At 38.4% G+C, this 18,801-nt stretch overlaps 1 protein-coding gene and 1 pseudogene across 1 annotated transcript in view; one reads left to right on the top strand and one right to left on the bottom strand.

Annotated features, from left to right (window-relative positions):
- Positions 1-18,801, top strand: part of PHF20 (PHD finger protein 20) — a 133,732-nt gene that overhangs the window by 56,475 nt on the left and 58,456 nt on the right. Inside the window, exons 6-9 of the mRNA XM_002916414.4 lie at positions 3,124-3,511; positions 8,169-8,282; positions 8,966-9,154; positions 9,671-9,850. Of these exons, the coding sequence (XP_002916460.1) occupies positions 3,124-3,511; positions 8,169-8,282; positions 8,966-9,154; positions 9,671-9,850 (871 nt within the window). The remainder of the gene's footprint in view (positions 1-3,123; positions 3,512-8,168; positions 8,283-8,965; positions 9,155-9,670; positions 9,851-18,801) is intronic.
- Positions 1,131-1,475, bottom strand: LOC105236346 (annotated as a pseudogene).

The following is an 18,801-nucleotide window of genomic DNA, read 5'->3' as shown; positions in this document are numbered from 1 at the left end:
ATGCCTCTACTTATCACAAATTTTAGTAAATTCTTCTGTACATGTATTTAGCAATTTCAGAGGATTATGTTTCATGGTATCTTTAAAGGTAGCCTTAAGAATGTTTTTGCCTTTTGCCTTTTTCTGGTTTTCCTTAAAAGAAAATTGAAACAGTTATAAAGCTTTAGCCCTGAAGATGTTTTCACTGGGATCATTTGCCCCTTAGGCATCTAAGGAGCTGCCAATACAGTACTCTAAAATGTTATTTTGTGGGGTGCCTGGCTGGCTCAGTCAGTAGAGCATGTGACTGAATCACAGCGTTGTGAGTTTGAGCCCCACATGTAGTGTAGAGTTTACTTAAAAAAAAATTTTTTTTTTTTTAATTTAAAAGATTATTTATTTGAGAGAGAGACAGAGATAGGGAGAGAGAGCAGGAGCTGGGAGGAGAGGGTTCAGAAGCGGGCTCCCTGTTCTGCAGGGAGCATGATGTGGGGCTTTATCCCAGGACCCTGGGATCTTGACCTGAGCTAGAGGCAGATTCTCAATTGACCGAGCCACTCAGGTCCCCTGAGTTTACTTAAAATTAAAAAAATAAATAAAATGTTATTTTGGCCTTAAATTTGGCAATTTTTGTGTTGAGTTTGTGGAATGAGTTAATACAGATGGAGGACTGTATAGATAAGAACTTGTTCAGAATTGTCAGATTGTATCTAGAACCTCCCCAAATGGAAGTCCAGGGTTCCAGATGACAAACATTCAATTGTTTACTCTGTTGTACTGAATAAATTGATTGATAGTGCTTGTGGTGCTTTGGTTTGGAGATGAGCACCTTACCCAGTGTGGATTTGTGGGTGCTTCAGTTCCCAATTCCCAGCTATCCCTGAGTGTCTCACCTCATCTCAGACCTGGCAGGTGGTCAGGTATAGGCCCACAGTTCCTGCTTGTGTTTGTTTTTTCCCCCAAGAGAGCGTTGTATTTGGATAAACGACTTCTCAGGTCTCTTCAGCCCTGAGGATCTAGGGTTCCATAATGGCAACATACAAAGCTCAACTTCTTTTTTTTTTAATTATTTTTTTAATTTGCCTTTCTATTTTAATCCTCTCCCTGCTCCAGCTCTTAAAAAAGTACCCAGAAATTAAATACAAGGAGACTCAAAGAGTCAAGGCAAGCCAGCTCAAGATTAGCAGGCTCCCTCCCACAGGAGCCAAAGTCTGAACACGGGGTCTCCACTCAACCTGGACCTGGTAGTAAAAGATAGTGCAGAATAAGCTGGTTCCAGAGGCTAGTAGTAACCTAGCCCTGAGGGGCTTTCTACAACGGGGCACCTGTAATAGGACCAGGCTGTGTAAGAAGTGGTATTTGTTGGCCTTGTGAAAGAGCTCCTTCCCATAGGCATCTGGAAACTGGGTGCCCTGTGTCCTGTAGGAGGCCAAGCCTAAGGCCCCAACTCTGGACAAGGTGCCCTAGTGATGGAAAGCAGCTGCTGGCCTGGCCATGACAGTGGATGGATGGTCATGCGCCTCCAAAGCTTAACTTCTTAAAAATATCTGTCAGAGACAATTTTTAAAGCTTTTTTTCATATATTATTAGAATAGATTGAGGTTTTTTTCTGTGTGATCATACTACTCTAAATGTTCGATAATTTATATATTAGGAACACTAATTTTTTTGAAGTTACAAAAACGATACATAAACTAGAAAATTTGGACACTATAGGAAAGCACAAAGGTAGTACAAATGATATAATTCAGTCATCTAAATAGAATTGCTCTTAACATATTGGGATATATCCTTCTGTGTTTTTTGTTAAATATTTATATATATATATTTAAAATTGGGGTCATGTAGTATATTACTGTTCCATATTTTGCTCTCTCTCTTTTTTTTTTTTCTAAAAAAGAGGATGTCTTGCTCTTTTAACAAAATAACATTTTCTTAAGTTCTTAATAGTGTATGAGAATATGGCTTTGCTGGCTCTTCAGTGTTCTATTATATGTATATAAATGTACTGTGTGTAACCAATTTTCTAATGGTCATTTATAAGGATATTTGTAAATCTGAGTATACAATTTCGATTATTCTGTTAGTTTCATTTCTAGGAATTCATTCTAGTTCAAAAGTATAAACTTTTCATTCTTTTGACATGAATTGGTAACGCGCTCCGCCCCCCCCCAAAGTGGTTATAATTTATAGTTCTGCCAGCAGTTACTGAGGAGTGCTTACTCTCAACCTGCTTTCAAGAAAATTTGGGGGGCTTGAAAAAATATTTCCTTCTAGTCTCTAATCATAGGGATTCTCCTTGTTTATTATTTTTCCTTGTGGGACAAATTAAACCTTCCTGAGTGAAGGCACTCCTTCTAGCTTTAGGGAGAGATCTGTGTGCCTAATGTGTGCTAGGTGCTGGGGATCCCATATGAACATGATATGTGCTTCCTGCTGTTTTCTAGAGGTCTTGGAAGAGAGATACATACACAAACTTAATTGTAGTTTTAGAAACTACAAAGCTTTCAGAGCTGTGTTATTTAGGAGGAAAGTAACCAAGAAGTAGTACTTCTGTCTAGTGGACAAAAACTTAATAGCTCAGGAGCACAGTAGGTGCCTTTGTTGGATTGGGCATAGCCTTTACCCAGTTGAGGAAGCAAAGACCCTGCTTCTGGGTTGGACAATCTTTATAGCTTTCCTGTTCAGCTTCCAGTTATTAGTTTGTGTTCTTCTCTACACAGGGCATCAGCATCCATTGGCAAACTGAGCCAGGCCTCTGAAAGGCCTGGGTCTATGTAGTTATGCTTGGGATAAGAAGGACGTAGCTTGGAGGCATTTTCTTAGAACACCTCTGTCAGAAAGATTGCTTTGGAGAAGTTCCTGGGTATTTGTCCTTTTAATTATCTAGTGACTTACTAATAATCAAAATATGGGAGGTCACTGTCTCAGAAGGAATTGAACATGACTGTTGTTTTTTTTAAACTTAGGATTGGTTCTCAAGCCTCAGAGTATGGATGGATATTTTCAGTGGTTCTTTCCATTATGTGACATAACATATGTCCTGTTTTAATTTGTTGTCTTCATAAGTTTGCAAAAAACCATCTGATTTTATATTTGCAAGTAATCACAAAGTGTGTTTCATCGCTATTTTGCTCATTTTAGAATATTGTGGGTAATGCTAGGCCTAAAGAAACAGATCACAAAAGTCTTCCATCATCTCCTGATAAACGAGAGAAGTTTAAAGAGCAAAGAAAAGCCACTGTCAATGTGAAGAAAGACAAAGAGGATAAAGCCTTAAAGACAGAAAAGCGACCCAAGCAGCCTGATAAAGAAGGAAAGTTAATCTGTTCTGAAAAGGGGAAGGTGTCAGAGAAGAGCCTTCCCAAGAACGAGAAGGAAGATAAGGAGAACATTTCAGAAAATGACAGAGAGTACTCTGGAGATGCTCAAGTGGATAAAAAACCTGAAAATGACATTGTGAAGAGTCCACAAGAAAACTTGAGGGAGCCAAAAAGAAAACGAGGCAGGCCCCCTTCCATAGCTCCTACTGGTGAGTTTCCCAAGTGGGGTCTGCATTGGGCAATGCCAGAGTGTTCTTCTGTGGCTCTTGGTGGTTCTTTATCACTTCCATACTTCAGTTTTTCATTTTTGTGACTGACTTTGAATCATCCTATGATCTGAAAATAAGTTATGTTTGTGGAGCTGAATTTTAAGGGAGGCATATGTCCAGATGAATGTTAAGTTGCAAAACATGTCCTTGACTAAGCTTGTGGGGTGGCACATAACTGTCCACTAGATGCTTCAGCTTATATGGTAAAACCTAATAAGCTAAGGCCTCTTGCCTGTGCCTATTCAAATGATCTCAGTTTAAGTAAGCTTAATAGAACTTGGGATTAGGAAATAATAGTTTTCCTGAGAGACATGAAAGAGGAAAGAAGTAATTAGATGTGGGTGTCTGACAGAGCCTGGATCAAAGAACACTGGACCTAGGAAAGCATGGGTGCATTTTGAAGTTGAGGCCTCTGGAGAGTGATTCTGGGTTGGACATTTTCACAGTCTAAGTGAAAAACTGAGATGGCTAATTGGTAAGAGTTAAAGTTAAAGGGTACAGATTTAGGGAAGAATGTATAAGTTATTTTAAAAAGTTGAAATTTGGAATTCTTCAGGAATATCCAAGAATAAAACACATCCTGAGTTTCTTCCTAGATCAAACACTCCTTCTTGAGATCAGTTCAGTGGCGTGAAGAACCCTTAGGATCTCTAGTCTGAATGCTGGCTAGGATAGTTTGGCAGTGGTCTTCACATATTCTTGCCTACATATTTCCTACATGAATATTGAAAGACTGAATCCTTTAGTACATTTTAGAGTGATAGCTATTTTTTTCTCACAAGATTAAATAGCTGCAAATGATACATTTAAAATATTTTATATTTTAAATATACAGAGTTAGCTCATTCATTGGTCCTGCATGATGTGGAATGCAAAGTGAGTCCTGTCAATCCAGGCAGATACATCAGACTTAATTTCTGTGGGAAAAACGTCTGCCTTAATTTACTTCAAATAAATATTAGTATTCATTCCCAGTAGACAGCCTTCTCACATCTGAGTTCTAACTTTAAGATAGGAAATTAGATATAGATTGATTTCTTCCCAAATGAATTAAGCTATCTCCTCCTTTAGTGGTTGTAACTGAGTTTTGTGCTCAAAAGCTGAGCATGGTGGGATTGTCCCTAGGCCTAATTATGGCCTAGACCTGCCCTGTCCAGTATGGTAGACACTAGCCACATGTGGCTGTTGAGTACTTGAAATGTGGGTGGTCTGAATTGAGATATTCTGTGAGTGTAAAATATACTCTGGAATTCAAATACTAGGTACAAAAAAACTGGTAAAATATCTCAATTTTTTATGTTGATTACATGTCAGAGTGATGTTTTTGGATGTATTGGGTTAAAATATATTCTTAAAATTAAATTTACTTTTTTTAAACTAAAAAAATTGAAAATTACACATGTGGCTTGCATTTGTGGCTCTCGTGATATTTCTTTCTGACAGCAGTGTCCTAAATTCACTGGCTTTCTCTACAGGGTTCTGGGAAAGAATTAAACCCCAACTGCCCAAGGCATCCATAGTGAATTGACTTCTCTTCCAGGCATTGAGTATGGTACTAGTTGTAAACCACACTTGGAAGAATTGAGAAACTTACCTCTGCATTCTGTGTTCAGCTGAGGAACTCCAGTTGAGAAGGTCTGGAGGTTTTAAACCTCTGGGCAGTGTACCGTTTTAAGATGGAGGATGAGTGTTAGGCAGGCCTTTTTATGTAAGTGGAGGAAGGGCACTTATGCAAGGAGAGGTGGAGAATGAGAACTGGTAGAAGTCTGATGTGTTTTCATCTCAGCTTAAGAAAGCATGTATGTGGGAATTGAGTGCTCTGAAGTGGATTCCCCTTTAGCTGTTCGTGCTCTGGCTCATACCCTCCGGAAAGTATGTACTGGGGTAGTTGTACTCAACTTTGTACTCAACTCAACTGCCCCCATGAAGCCACGTGACTTCACTCAGATTAAAAAAGGTGGGGAGGCATTCAGTTTATTGCTTTCATTTTGTAAGTGTAAGATTTCATACCAGATAGGATCGATTTAATAGAGAATGGTGTTTTCCAAGTTTGCCCGAGCCATTTCTCCGCAGTCAGAATCTCTGGAATTGTTAACAGCCTTCCCCCATGATTCTTTTTTTTTTTTTTTTAAAGATTTTATTTATTTATTCGACAGAGATAGAGACAGCCAGCGAGAGAGGGAACACAAGCAGGGGGGAGTGGGAGAGGAAGAAGCAGGCTCATAGCGGAGGAGCCTGATGTGGGGCTCGATCCCATAACACCGGGATCAGGCCCTGAGCCGAAGGCAGATGCTTAACCGCTGTGCCACCCACGGCCCCTTCCCCTTGATTCTTAACCGTAAAAAGAATTTGGGAAACACTAAGGTTCTGTGTCGCCAGCCCTGGTTTGTATGTGGTATCAAAGTGAAGAATGCTTACCAGATATCTTCTGTGTAGTTAAAATCTCCTTTAAAAATTGCTTGGAAAAAGTTCATTGACCCAGTGGAGTGTTGAGCTCCCTAAGTTTACAGACTTGATTGGAACAGGATCTGAGCTATTTAGGGAGGGTTGTTTGTATTTGTGTTTAATTTGAAATGTGTATGATTTCCAAGTTCTCACCACTTGGAACAAAATAATGTTGGCACATTGGGAAGATTGAACACAGCCTAGGGGCTCAGCATACTCATTTGGTTTGCCTCCTCAGAGCTCAGCTCTGTCTCTTGTTGGGCCTTTCGACATGGCCGATCTGAAGCTACTGGTCTTCAGTGAGTCTTCTTCCCCATTCCCCAAAGCCCCGACCCTCTGTGGGCCACCCCCCCCAACTCCTTCCCCCTTTCTCCCTCTCTCTCCTTTCAGCCTTCCCCCCCAAGCTTCCTAGTTTCATTTCATTTGTTTCCTGCCTGTTTTTTGGATTCTCATCTTTCATGATTGGGGAGAGCTTCTTAAATGTTGGGTTTAAAAATAAAGAGTGAATACTATCCAAGGGTTTAGTGTTTGCACTGCTAAATTATGTCAGAGCTGGATTTGTTGGGATCAGCAGCCTTGCCTGGAATACCAACTATCAAACAGCGTAGTCTCCTGAGATTTTTCTGGAATTGTTTTTAAGAGGTTAAAAATGTTGACATTCTTTTTGGTCCCTCATAACTAGGACCAATGCCAAGCTAACTAATTTAGCAAGTATACTTGAGATTGACAACACTCAAGCTGTAGTCCCAGGTACACATCTTAGGAATTAGCCTGAATGGTGGATTTTCTGAGTATTGGGTAATTCAAGTTTTGATGAGACTTGATGGTGATAAAAATGACTTTTTTTTAATTGCCCTTGCACCTTCATATTTTCAGGTAGTCATGTTGGGGGTGCCTGGGTGGCTCAGTCAGTTAAGTGTCTGCCTTTGGCTCAGGTCATGATCCTGGGGTCCTGGATTAAACCCCTCATTGGGCTCACTTTTCTCTCTGCCTGTCCCCCCGCCCCCAGCTCGTGCTTACTCTCTCCGTTTCTCTCTCAAATAAATAAATAAATAAAATCTCAAATAAATAAATAAAATCTAAAAAGGGGGTGGGGAGGATAAGGAGAGGGGAGAAACAGAGTCCCCGCTGAATTGGGAGCCTGAAGCAGCTCTGGATCCCAGGACTGCACTCTCAGACCATGACCTGAGCCTGACCTGAGCTGAAGGCAGACACTTGACCGGCTGAGGTACCCAGATACCCCTAAATAAAGAAAATCTTTTTTTTTTTTTTTAAAGATTTTATTTATTCATTCGACAGAGAGAGAGCCAGCCAGCGAGAGAGGGAACACAAGCAAGGGGAGTGGGAGAGGAAGAAGCGGGCTCCCAGCGGAGGAGCCTAATGTGGGGCTCGATTCCAGAACGATGGGACCACGCCCTGAGCTGAAGGCAGACGCTTAACGACTGAGCCACCCAAGCGCCCCCTAAATAAAGAAAATCTTAAAAAAAAATTAAGTCATGTTGGGGCTTAGTGTTTTATTTTTTATGTTTTTGAACATTTTATTTTTATCTATTTGTGAGAGAGAGTGTGCACATGTGCAAGCCCAAGCCCCAGGGGGAGAAGGCAGAGGGAGAAGCAGGCTCCCTGCTGAGCAAGGAGCCCAATGCCGGACTTGATCCCAGGACCCTGGGATTGTGATCTGAGCTGAAGGCAGACACTTAACCCACTGAGCCACCCAGGCGTTCCTGGGGCTTAGTGTTTCAAAGAGGGGATTTTGGGAGAGAAGTGTATGCAGAGCTGGGTCATAGGAGAAACAAACAAACAAAAAGATGAAAGAAGGGGCACCTGTTTGGCTCAGTTGGTAGAGCATGTGACTCTTGATGTGGGGGCTTGAGTTTGAGTCCCACATTGGGTGTAGAGATTACTTAAATAAATCTTTAAAAAAAAAAGAGAGAGAAATAGATGAAGGAGGTCAGTGTCTAGGGTGTCAGCATCTCGTATTAAGGAAGTAGCCTCGCACCCATTACACTTTTCTTATTAGACCTTTGGGGGTCTGTTTATCATGCGTGTGTGTGTGTGTGTGTGTGTGTGTGTGTGTGTGTTTATATAATAAGGAGGATTGGGCATGAAGAAATGACATAACTTCTTTTGTGTGGTTTTATATACACTGTAGCTGTGGATTCAAACTCTCAAACTTTGCAACCAATAACATTGGAATTGAGAAGGCGGAAAATATCAAAAGGAAGTGAAGTCCCATTGAAACGTCCCCGGCTTGACAAAAATTCGTGTGAGTCTCCAGTTTGTGTATATGTGGCTAGAACTTGATGTTGATTGGATTAGCCTCCTCTGCATCCGTGTTGTTTCCTGTTGCCTATATATAGGCTGTAATGCTGTTTTTGGTCACAGGAGCTAATGTGGATGGTTTGGGTTGGGTAAGGAGTTTTGCTTGAAGAAAAATAAATCCCAAAGCACAAACTATATTAATGTTGAATTCAGTGGTGTCATCTTCATACCCATAAACACATTTCCATTGGAAATTTAATGGCTGGGAAGGGATGGATTTCATATGTTGAGTAAGACTTTAAAAATGCTATTTATTGATTAAAAAAAATACTTTGGCTCCAAAAACAATTTGTGATTTTCCTAAGGCTTTATAAACCTTATTGTCTTTGAAAATTAGTACATAAACTTTTAAGTTGGGAAGCCGCAAAATAGAACTTAGTTGTCAAGATTGGGGCATGACCTTAAAACAGATTTTTCAGACCATGAATAAGGATGATTCTATCCTGGCAGAGAGACTGCCTTTACTTAAAACTATAAATTAAGAAAATATATTTCCTTTTATCACTGGTCTAATATTCCAGGAGTCTCTGTAAAGCCCTTATAAAGGTAACCAGCCCAGAAATCTGTAATAGCAGAGTTATTTCTTCTTATCGGGTTCTTGACCATAACTCTCTTAATGGTTTATAGCCCAGGAAAAGTCAAAAACCTATTCGGAAAACACTGACAAAGACTTATCGAGGAGACGGTCCTCAAGGCTGTCCACGAATGGGACACATGACATCCTAGATCCTGACTTGGTTGTATCAGATTTGGTTGATACAGTTAACACGGATCCTTTGCAAAACACATCTTCCAGTAACAAGGAATCTGAAGAAGGTGAGTCAGCGTCTGTTCTAGAATTGTCTGGCCAGCTTGCCTGTCTAGTGAGAACCAGTCTAAATCATTGTATACTACCTCCACAAGTTTTAGATGGTGTTGAAATTAAATTTTTGAATGGGTTGCAATGTTTCTTTACTGTTCTTCACTGGTGATTCAGTAGACAAACTTTCTGTACACGTTCGTGATTGGTTTTACTTGTATATGTCTGAACGTTGGGTTGGAGGTATAGCGCTTAAAGAGTCCTGTCCCTCTCTCTCTGTTTCTGGTGCCATCTCGCTCCAGGACTTCTGCCTTTTTGTCAACACTTCCAGAAAAATCCTCTATTTACTTTGGTCTCTTATTGACCTTTTTCTTTGAGGTGCTCAGAGCTTTGGCTATGTGTGCTGGAACCTGTGAATGTATTGTTGTATGCTGTGAGGACTAAAAAAATCCCTGGATATCTTAGTCTGCTTTGGGACTTCTGGTTGATTATATATATGTATATGTTCCCTAGGCTTTCTTTTTTTCTTCTAGGTCAGTTGAAATCTCCTTTGGAAGCTGACCAGGTTTCATCTGCGCTGACTTGCCACTCCTTTGGTGATGGATTGGGGGCTGCAGGCTTGGAGTTGAACTGCAAGTCAATGGGAGAAAACAGTATGAAGACGGAACCGGCTTCTCCTCTTGCTGAGTTACAAGAGATTTCTACTGTGGCAGGTTCCTATTTAGTGTTAACTTAATCATCTTCTATATATACTTTTGCTTCTGCTTTGATGGTGAATTTTGAAAAAATGGACCTTTCTTTGATGTTTTTTCACCTTACTAATATTTCCTTATCATTTTAATGCTATATCCTTTTCATTTCTGATATTGCAAATTTGTGTTCCCTCTCTTTTGATTAGTATAGCTAGGGATTTATCAATTTGTTGATGGTTTCAAAGAACCAATACTTTACCTTAATTTTCTCAAAATGCCATTGATTTCTGTTGTTTTTTTTTTATCTTTTTTTTGTTTTTTGTTTTGTCTGATCTTACTTAGGTCATTAAAAACCAAAACCAAAACCAAAAAAAAAAAAACAAAACCACCCACTTAGGTCATTAGTTTTAGATCTTCTTTTTTAGTATTAGCATTTAAAGTTACAAATTTCCCATTAAGCACTGCTTTAGCTGCATCCTACAAATTTGGATATGTTGTATTTTCAGTTTTGTTCAATTCAAGATATATTGTGATTCATTTGTTGATAATGGTTTAACTTTGAAGTGTGTTGTTTCACTTCCAAGTATTCGGGTTTTTAGAGATACTTTATTGTTACTGATTTGTAATGTAATTCCATTGTGGTCAGAGAGCATACTTTATAGGATTTCAGTCTTTTAAAATGTGTTGGGACTTATTTTGTGGCCCAGCATATGATCTGTCTTGGTGAATGCTCCATATACACTTGGGGAAAAAAAAAGTGTGTTCTGCCATTATATATCTGCTCTATATCTGTCAATTAGGTCAAGGTCAAGGTGATTGATGGTGTTTTTCTGACCTATATCTTCATTGATTTTGTTTTTTTGTCTAATTCTGTCAATTCCCAAGAGAGGGATGTTAAAAATCTCTAACCATGATTGTGGATTTGTCTATTTCTCCAGTGAATTCTGTCAGTTTTGCTTCATGTATTTTGAAGTTTTGTTATTAAGGGCATATACATTTATAATTGTTATGTCTTCTTGGTGAATTTTTCCCTTTATAATGTGAAATGTCATGCTATTGTTGGTAATAGACTTTAATTTGAAGTCTGCTTTATGTGTTACTAGTACAGATACTTTGCTTTCTGTATGCATGGTGTATCTATTGCTGTCACTTTTCTTTCAACATAACTGTGTCTTTAAATTCAAAGTGTGTCTTTTATAGATAGTATATATCTAGTTGGGTTTTGGTTTTAAGTGCAATGTGTAGTTTGTTTGCATTAAATGTAATTATTGATACAGTTGCTTTTAGATCCACCACTTTGCTTTCTGTTTCCTATTTATCCTGTGTTTTGTTCTTTTCCACCTTTCCTGTCTTTTTAGGTTAATTGAATTTTTTTTCAAATTTCATTTTAATTTAGCTATTAACTATTAGTTGTATTTCTTAGCATTTGTTCTAGAGGTTACTGTAGGGATTATGATATATATCCTTAAGTTCTCACAGTTTACTTTTAATTTTGAACCAGTTTATATAAAATGTGTAGTCTGTTAATCCTTCCCCCTTTTATGCTCTACGTGTCTCATGATATATTTATATGTGCTATAAAATCCACTATACAGTATTATAATTTTTGTTCTTAATAGCTATGTATTATAAAGATGAAGAAGACAAAAGAGGCTTATTTATGCACATATTTACCATTTCTACTTCTTCATATCTTCCTGAATATTTCTTTTCAGCCTAAAAATTTTCCTGTAGTCTTTCTCGTAGCAGGTTTTCTGGTGACAAATTCTCTTGGCTTTTGCTTATCTGAACGACTATTTAACTTTCAGACTTGATGGATATTTCCACTGGGTATAGATTGTTGGGTTTACAGTTTTTGTTTTGTTTTGTTTTTCTTTTTAAGTACTGTAAAGGTGTTGTTCATGGTTCTCTGGCCTCTGTTTCTGAAGGGAAGTTAGTGATCGTTCGCATTGTTGTTTCTCTGTGTATAATGAATGTGTTTTCCTTTTGGTTCCTTTTAAGATTTTTCTGTTTATTGTTGCTTTTTAGCAGTTTGACTGTGATGTATTTTTTTTAACCTGTTTGAGAGTCACTGAGCTTGAATTTGAAAAATTTTTTTAAAATCAAATTTCAACCATTATTTCTGTGAATATTTTTTTCTGTCCCATTCTCTCAGTTTCTGTCTTCCTTTTTTGGTGACTCACATTAGAATTACGTTAGAGCTTTTGATAGTGGGTCACAGGTCCCTGGGACTTGATTTTTTTCTTTTCTTTTTCCCCCTTTTTCAGTTCAGTATTTCCTTTTTTTTTTTCTTCTTCTAAGATTTTATTTATTTATTTGACAGAGAGAGGCAGTGAAAGAGGGAACAGAAGTGAGGGTAGTGTGAGAGGGAGAAGCAGGGAGCCCAATGCGGGCCTCGATTCCAGGATGCTGAGATCATGACCTGAGCCGAAGGCAGACGCTTAACAGCTGAGCCACCCAGGTGCCCTTCAGATTGAATATTTCTATTTCCAAATCCTTTCTTCTCTTGATTCCAATCTACTGTTAAGCCCATCCAGGGCATTTTTCATTTCTGGTGTTTTTATTATTTATTTATTTATTTATTTAATTTTTCTTAGATTAAAAAAATTTTTAAAGATTTTATTTATTTGACACACACAGAGAGAGAAAGCGAGCATAAGCAGGGGGAGCGGGAGCAGGAGAGGGAGAAGCAGGCTCCTTGCTGGGCAGGGAGCCCTGTGGGGTTCTATCCCAGGACCCTGGTATCATGACCCAAGCCAAAGGCAGACCCTTAACCAACTGAGCCATCCAGGCACCGCATTTCTGATGTTTTTTAGTTCTAGAAATCCCCCTTTTCCCTCTAGCTTCTCTGCTGAGATCTTGGAGACTGTAAATTCATTATGAGCATAGTTTTAATAGTTGCTTTAAAGTCCAGTCTGCCAAGTTCAACATCTGGATTATCTTGAAGTTAATCTCTATTGATTGAGGGTTTTTTTTCTATTGCCTAAAGATCACATTTTCCCTTTTCTTCATGTCTAAATTTTTGTATTGCACCCTGCACATGGGGTCTGCTGTGTTGTAGAGCTTGGATTATATTATGTTCCTCCAAAGAATGCTGATCTCTCAAATTCCAAATTTTTTTCCTCTGCAGGGGGCAGCAGTTGAAACCTCTGCTTGGTTCTTTTAGCTTTCTCTGGGCTGCTTGAAACTGTACATTCAAAGATCAGCCAGAGATTTAGGCAGAGTTATATGAAGAAAATGAGGCCACCCTTTCGTAGCTTTCTCTTTTTAGGACTTTCTCCCTCACTTTCCAGCTGTTGTAGTTGAACTGAACTTTGTCTTTTATTTCTTCAACCAGTAAGACTAAAGTTCCTTACTTGAGTTTTAGCTACTCACTGTTACTGACTGGAGCCTGCCTTTAGGTGAAAAGCCTTAAAATATGGCAAACTTACCTAATGCCCTTCTCTTATTCCAAATATCCAACTCCTGTTTCTGCAGGCTTTTTGTTACTCTTTAGTGCCTTTTCATATTTGTTTTTTAATATCTTTTCTAGTTTATAATTGTTGTATGCAGAAGGGATGTTCCACTATGAGCTTTACTAACATGACTGAAAGAGAAGACGTTATGGTAATAGACAGCCTGGGAAGTTGTACACATTCATGACTATACAGAGGGATTTTTTTCTTTTAAGTAGTGATTGCTTGTTGCATTAATAGCTACTTGGATTAACATTTCAATAATGTTGAATTTGTGGTAAATATTCACAGTCCAAGATGGTGCTGACTATGAATAAATCTTGATCTTTGCCTTTTACAGTGAAGAACATCTAAGCCACTTTTTTGTGTGTATGTGTATTTATTTTTTATTTTCCTTTTTAAAAAGCACTATAAAAATAATACAGACTATACTGATCATAAAAATGTCATATAGATGTATTAGGAGTTAAAGTAAGAATTGTCTTCTATCTTGCTCCTTTTCCCTTGGGTAAACCTCTTGTATTAGTTTGTTATTTTTACAGATCTTTTTCTATATGTTTACATAGGTAGGGAGGCAATTAAGATTTTATTATTTTTAAATGTAATTGGTTTTAAGTCTAGGCTTATTGTTCTCTTATTTTTATAGTCGTCTTGAGATCTTTGTCAGTACATTTGTTTCATTCTTTTTAATGATTGAATATTACTGTCTTGTAAGAATGTTCCATCATATATTTAACCATTTCCCTTTTGATGGACATTTAGAGTGTTTCTGAGCAGTCAGTGTTTCAAACAATGTTGCAGTGGTATTCCTTGAACATATATTTTTGAACAGTCGGTAAATAGTCCTTTGGGATAACTTTCTTTGAGTATATTGCTGGGTTCAGGGGACTGCACATTTTAAATTGCATTAACAAATTACCCTCCAAAAAGACCATTCCACTTAATATTTTGACCAAGAGTATGGTAGAGTACATTTTCTCTTACATCCTTGCCGTCTGTGGATATTATTCATCTTTTAAATTTTCTCAAATTTGTGTTCACATTGTAAACAAGACTTCATTTTTTAAGGTCCGAGTTTTTTTTTTTTAATGAGATTGAACAGTTTTTCATGTGTTTATTGAATATTTTTATCTATTTTTCTGTGAATTTTCTTTGCTCACTTCCTGTTGGGTTGTTTTTATTATTGATTTGTCAGGTTTTCTTTGTACATTATGGATACTGATCCTTTGTCTTATATACATTGTACTTTATTTTCTCTTGTCTTTTACTTTTATTTATTGTTATTTACCGAAATTAAGAATTTTATTTTCCTTCAGTATTTAGAAAATATAGTCACGATCATAATATACATACAGTCAATATTATTATATATGTATTTTACCATATTTTAAAAAATCACATTATTATGTAAGCCACCCTTTAAAATTTTTCATGAAATTCTAAGTGTTTCCCACTGATAGCTCATACCCCAAAGTTCTTGATCAACATTCATCTTTAAAAATTTCTTTATTTTGCAAAGTTTGACTTATTATGAATTGAAAGAGGTAGAGTAAGGGAGAAGGGAATTAAGTGTAGGTAAATTCTGGCATTTCCTAGATGACTGTGATGGCCTAAGGTCTCACAGGATAGTCTTCTTCTGGACTATGGCAGCTCTAACAAGGGGAAGACGTAGTGTTTTGGAAAATTTAGCCAGAAATGAGCTGTGGAATCAAATCTCATTAGATTCTATTGAGGACATGGTTCTAGACCTGGGAAGTGTTCCTTTGGTAAGTATGGGTGATCTGTAACCTTATCCCTTTCCAGTGTGTGGGGAGTATGGGCTCTGTTATTCTCAAAACTTATTATGTACGTATGAGCTCAGAGGAAGAATGAAGCTTGAGGAGATTGTGGGTTGCCCATTGTTCTCTGGAGAAGAATATTTTAAGAAGTTCTTTTAGTGAGAGACTTGGGGAAATAGTAAAGATTAAATGAAATTGTCTTCCTGCAGTTAGGGCAGGAAAGGTAAGAAGAGATTTTGCTACCAAGCTTCGATTGCATATCTTTTTTTGCTCAGTTGGAACACCCTATGAACCTGCTAAGTACCAGGTGCTGTGCTAAAACAAGTAGTATCACTGATACAAGTAAGACTTAGTGGCTGCCTGAAAACCATCCTAACTTAGGAGACATACCATTTAAGCTGAGTCTTTTTTTTTTTTTTTTAAAGATTTTATTTACTTATTTGACAGAGAGAGAGGCAGTGAGAGAGGAAACACAAGCAGGGGGAGTAGGAGAGGGAGAAGCAGGCTTCCCGCTGAACAGGGAGGGAGCCCAATGCGGGGCTCGGCCCCAGAACGCTGGGATCATGACCTGAGCTGAAGGCAGACATCTAACCACTGAGCCACCCAGGCGCCCTGAATCTTTTTTTTTTTTTTTTTTAAATTTAAATTCAGTTAGCCAACACATAGTACATCATTAGTTTCAGATGTAGTGTTCAATAATTTTTAAGCTGAATCTTGATGGATGGATAGTACTGTCCCATGAGTGATAGATGGGGTCAAGGTATTCCAGCAGAGGGGACAACATAAGCAAAGGTGTGTGTAGCACATTTCCTGTTTTGTTATTTCATTGGACAGAAGGTAGTCAATTGAATATTGATGATTCTGTATTTTGACACTACATACTTGTGACTTTATTTAACTTTAGCTGTCACCAAATCTGTACATTTATATCCTCATTTGTGTTGTACTAAATCTAATTTATATATTTAACAAAGAATATAAGATTTGAAAATACTTTTCTTCTAGAAGGGCAGATTCCAAATATTAGGAGTACTTTAAATTATAAATAGAAAATTTTACTTTGTTAAATGGTGAATGACATTTAAATTGTTTTATTTTTAACAGGACCATTTAAAAGACTGACACTATAATGAGTATTTGTCATCAGAATTGCATACTTTTATTATTTATTTTTAAAGATTTTATTTATTTATTTGACAGAGAGAGAGCACAAGCAGAGGGAGCAGCAGGCAGAGGGAGAGGGAGAAGCAGGCTCCTGGCCGAGCAGAGAGCCCGACGTGGGGTTTGATCCCAGGACCCTGGGATTGTGACCTGAGCTGAAGGCAGATGCTTATCCAACTGAGCCACCCAGGCGCCCCTTATTATTATTATTTTTTATGTAGGCTCCATGCCCAGAGTGGAGCCCAAGGTGGGGCTTGAAGTCATGAACCTGAGATCAAGAGTTGGATGCTAACCATTGACCCACCCAGATGCCCTTTTGGGGTGCGGGGCCTTGACCACATGCCATGTGGTTAACATAAATGGTATAGCAGAGCAGCTTTTTGAAAATAGTAAGCTGAAAGTACTCAAATATTCAGTCCTGGCTCCTCTGTGGTGCCTTTAGGTTGGTCTTTTGTCCCGGTGGGTCTAGTGTTGTGCCTTAGCCTTGTGGGCTCTTCTTGGGTGTACACAGTTTCCGTTTTCTTGCTGAGCCTTCTGTCAGGGGCAGTGCTCCTCTCCTCCCAACCTACTTTTTTGTCATGTGGGAGAAAGGAACTTGTTGTTCAAATGAGGTGGAAATTTAATCTCAGAACTTGGTTGTCTGTTTTGGTGTGGAGAGCTTTAGATGACAGCCATGTTCCTTATAATTCAGAAGACTAAACTCTTAAATTATATTGTCTTGAGTGTGGTGTTATGTTAGATATCACTTGAAATTGGTAATAAATTGTTCCTACATCACTGGAAAATATGCTGTGCAGATGAGAGGAGTGAAAAGACTAGGCTAGAGGCTAAGTAGACTAGAGGCTAAATACAGTGCCTGTTTTAGTATTTGTTTCTTTACTTATTTAAATATTTTTAAAAATTTATTCATTTGAGAGAGAGCGAGGGAGGGAGCATGAGCGAGGAGTGGGGAGGGGGGGAGAAGCAGACTCCCCACGGAGCACGGAGCCCCATGTGGGGCTCAATCCTAGGACCCTGAGATCATGCCCTGAGCTGAAGGCAGACACTTAACCAACTGAGCCATCCAGGCACCCCCTCCAGTGCCTGTTTTAAAATTTACATATTCGGTGGGGTTTTAAGCTCTTTCCAACACACACACACACACACACACACACACACACACACACACATATACAGTTTCTTTCCTTTCAGTTAGTTTAGCTGTGTCTCTGGTTTGTGGAAAGGATGGAAATAAGGTAAAGTGAGGGCAGGACAGATGAGCTTTGGGAAAGGGTGGTGGTAAGAGTTCACGTCTTTTTTTGCTTCTTCGGGTTACACAGAGGATTTTCTGGGGAATTTAGAAACCACTGCAACTAACTGAAATACTTGCCTGATTTTCTAAGAGAGGTTATAGCAATGATAGAGGTCATATTACCTTGTGTTTGAGCTAGGAAGAGTAAGTGCTCTGGGCTATTTGCTTTGATGACTTAGAACCCAGAGGAGAATACTGTTGAAATTCTTCTACTTGGGTATGCATTTGTTTATGTTTTAAAATATATAAAATTGTTAGTGTAGGTGCCCTTAGAAGTTCAGAGATCTCAGATTATTCTCTAAATCTGGGCCCAACCTATTTGGTCATTCACAGGTTACCAGAGCTTTTTGGAAAGGCGCTGTGGTCCATTCATTTGTTTTAGTCAACAAATATTTAGTGCCATCTAAGTGCCAAGACTATTCTAAGCTCTCTCATTTGTGAATATTCTACATGAACCACAAAATAAATAAGGGAGAAGACCTAACAGAAGTACAGGCTTATTCAGCTTTTTTTTTTTTTTAATCTATGTACCTGTTAGAAATGAGACACATTGCTCTGTGGTTTAAATCAATGATTCTAACCCTGGAGTCTTGATAGGTTGTCGGTTATAAAATGAGTAGGAAATTATTTGTCACTAAAATACTGAATGTTTACAAATGATTTACTTGTAAGTTAACCCGGTATGTTTTAGAGTAATGTCTATAATTGTTTTTGCAAATGATGTATTTTAAAATTAATCAGGTCCATTTTCGTGTAATGCCTATAGTAGTTTAGCTTTCATGTACTGTGTTCTCTGTTTCTTGAGTAGAAAGTCATAGGGTTATGGCCATTGTAGTTTGGAAAGTTGTGTGTATGGTTTGCCATCAGGCATGTACTGGTGGAGAACTGCTTGAGAATTCATTGTTCTAGAGTTAGAAAAATGAATGAGACATCTGATCAGTGCTCTAGGTTTTTCTGTCTAGGGGAACTGATAAGACTGCCGTTGTCTGTAATATAAATACTTTTGGGAGAGAATACTGACAGTAATAATGTGTGCTTGCCACGTGAAAGTTGAACTCAGGACTCAACTTGTTGAGCCCTTTTATATGCCCAGGACCTCTGCTAACTGTTGAGTATACGATGGTGAATGGGACACTCTTGGTTTTAGTGTTCATTAAATGCTATTTGGATCTGACTCTGGGAGAGAGGTGATATTTAGGTTGGTGGTTTGGGGGCAGGGGTGGAAGAAGGTGGTACTTTCACAGGGCCTTGAAGGATGAGTAGCAATTAGGCATTTGGAGAGGGAAG

Source organism: Ailuropoda melanoleuca, chromosome 13 (genome assembly GCF_002007445.2).
Source record: "Ailuropoda melanoleuca isolate Jingjing chromosome 13, ASM200744v2, whole genome shotgun sequence".
NCBI classification, from domain to species: Eukaryota; Metazoa; Chordata; class Mammalia; order Carnivora; family Ursidae; genus Ailuropoda; species Ailuropoda melanoleuca.
This window is presented reverse-complemented; position numbering and strand designations above follow the sequence as displayed.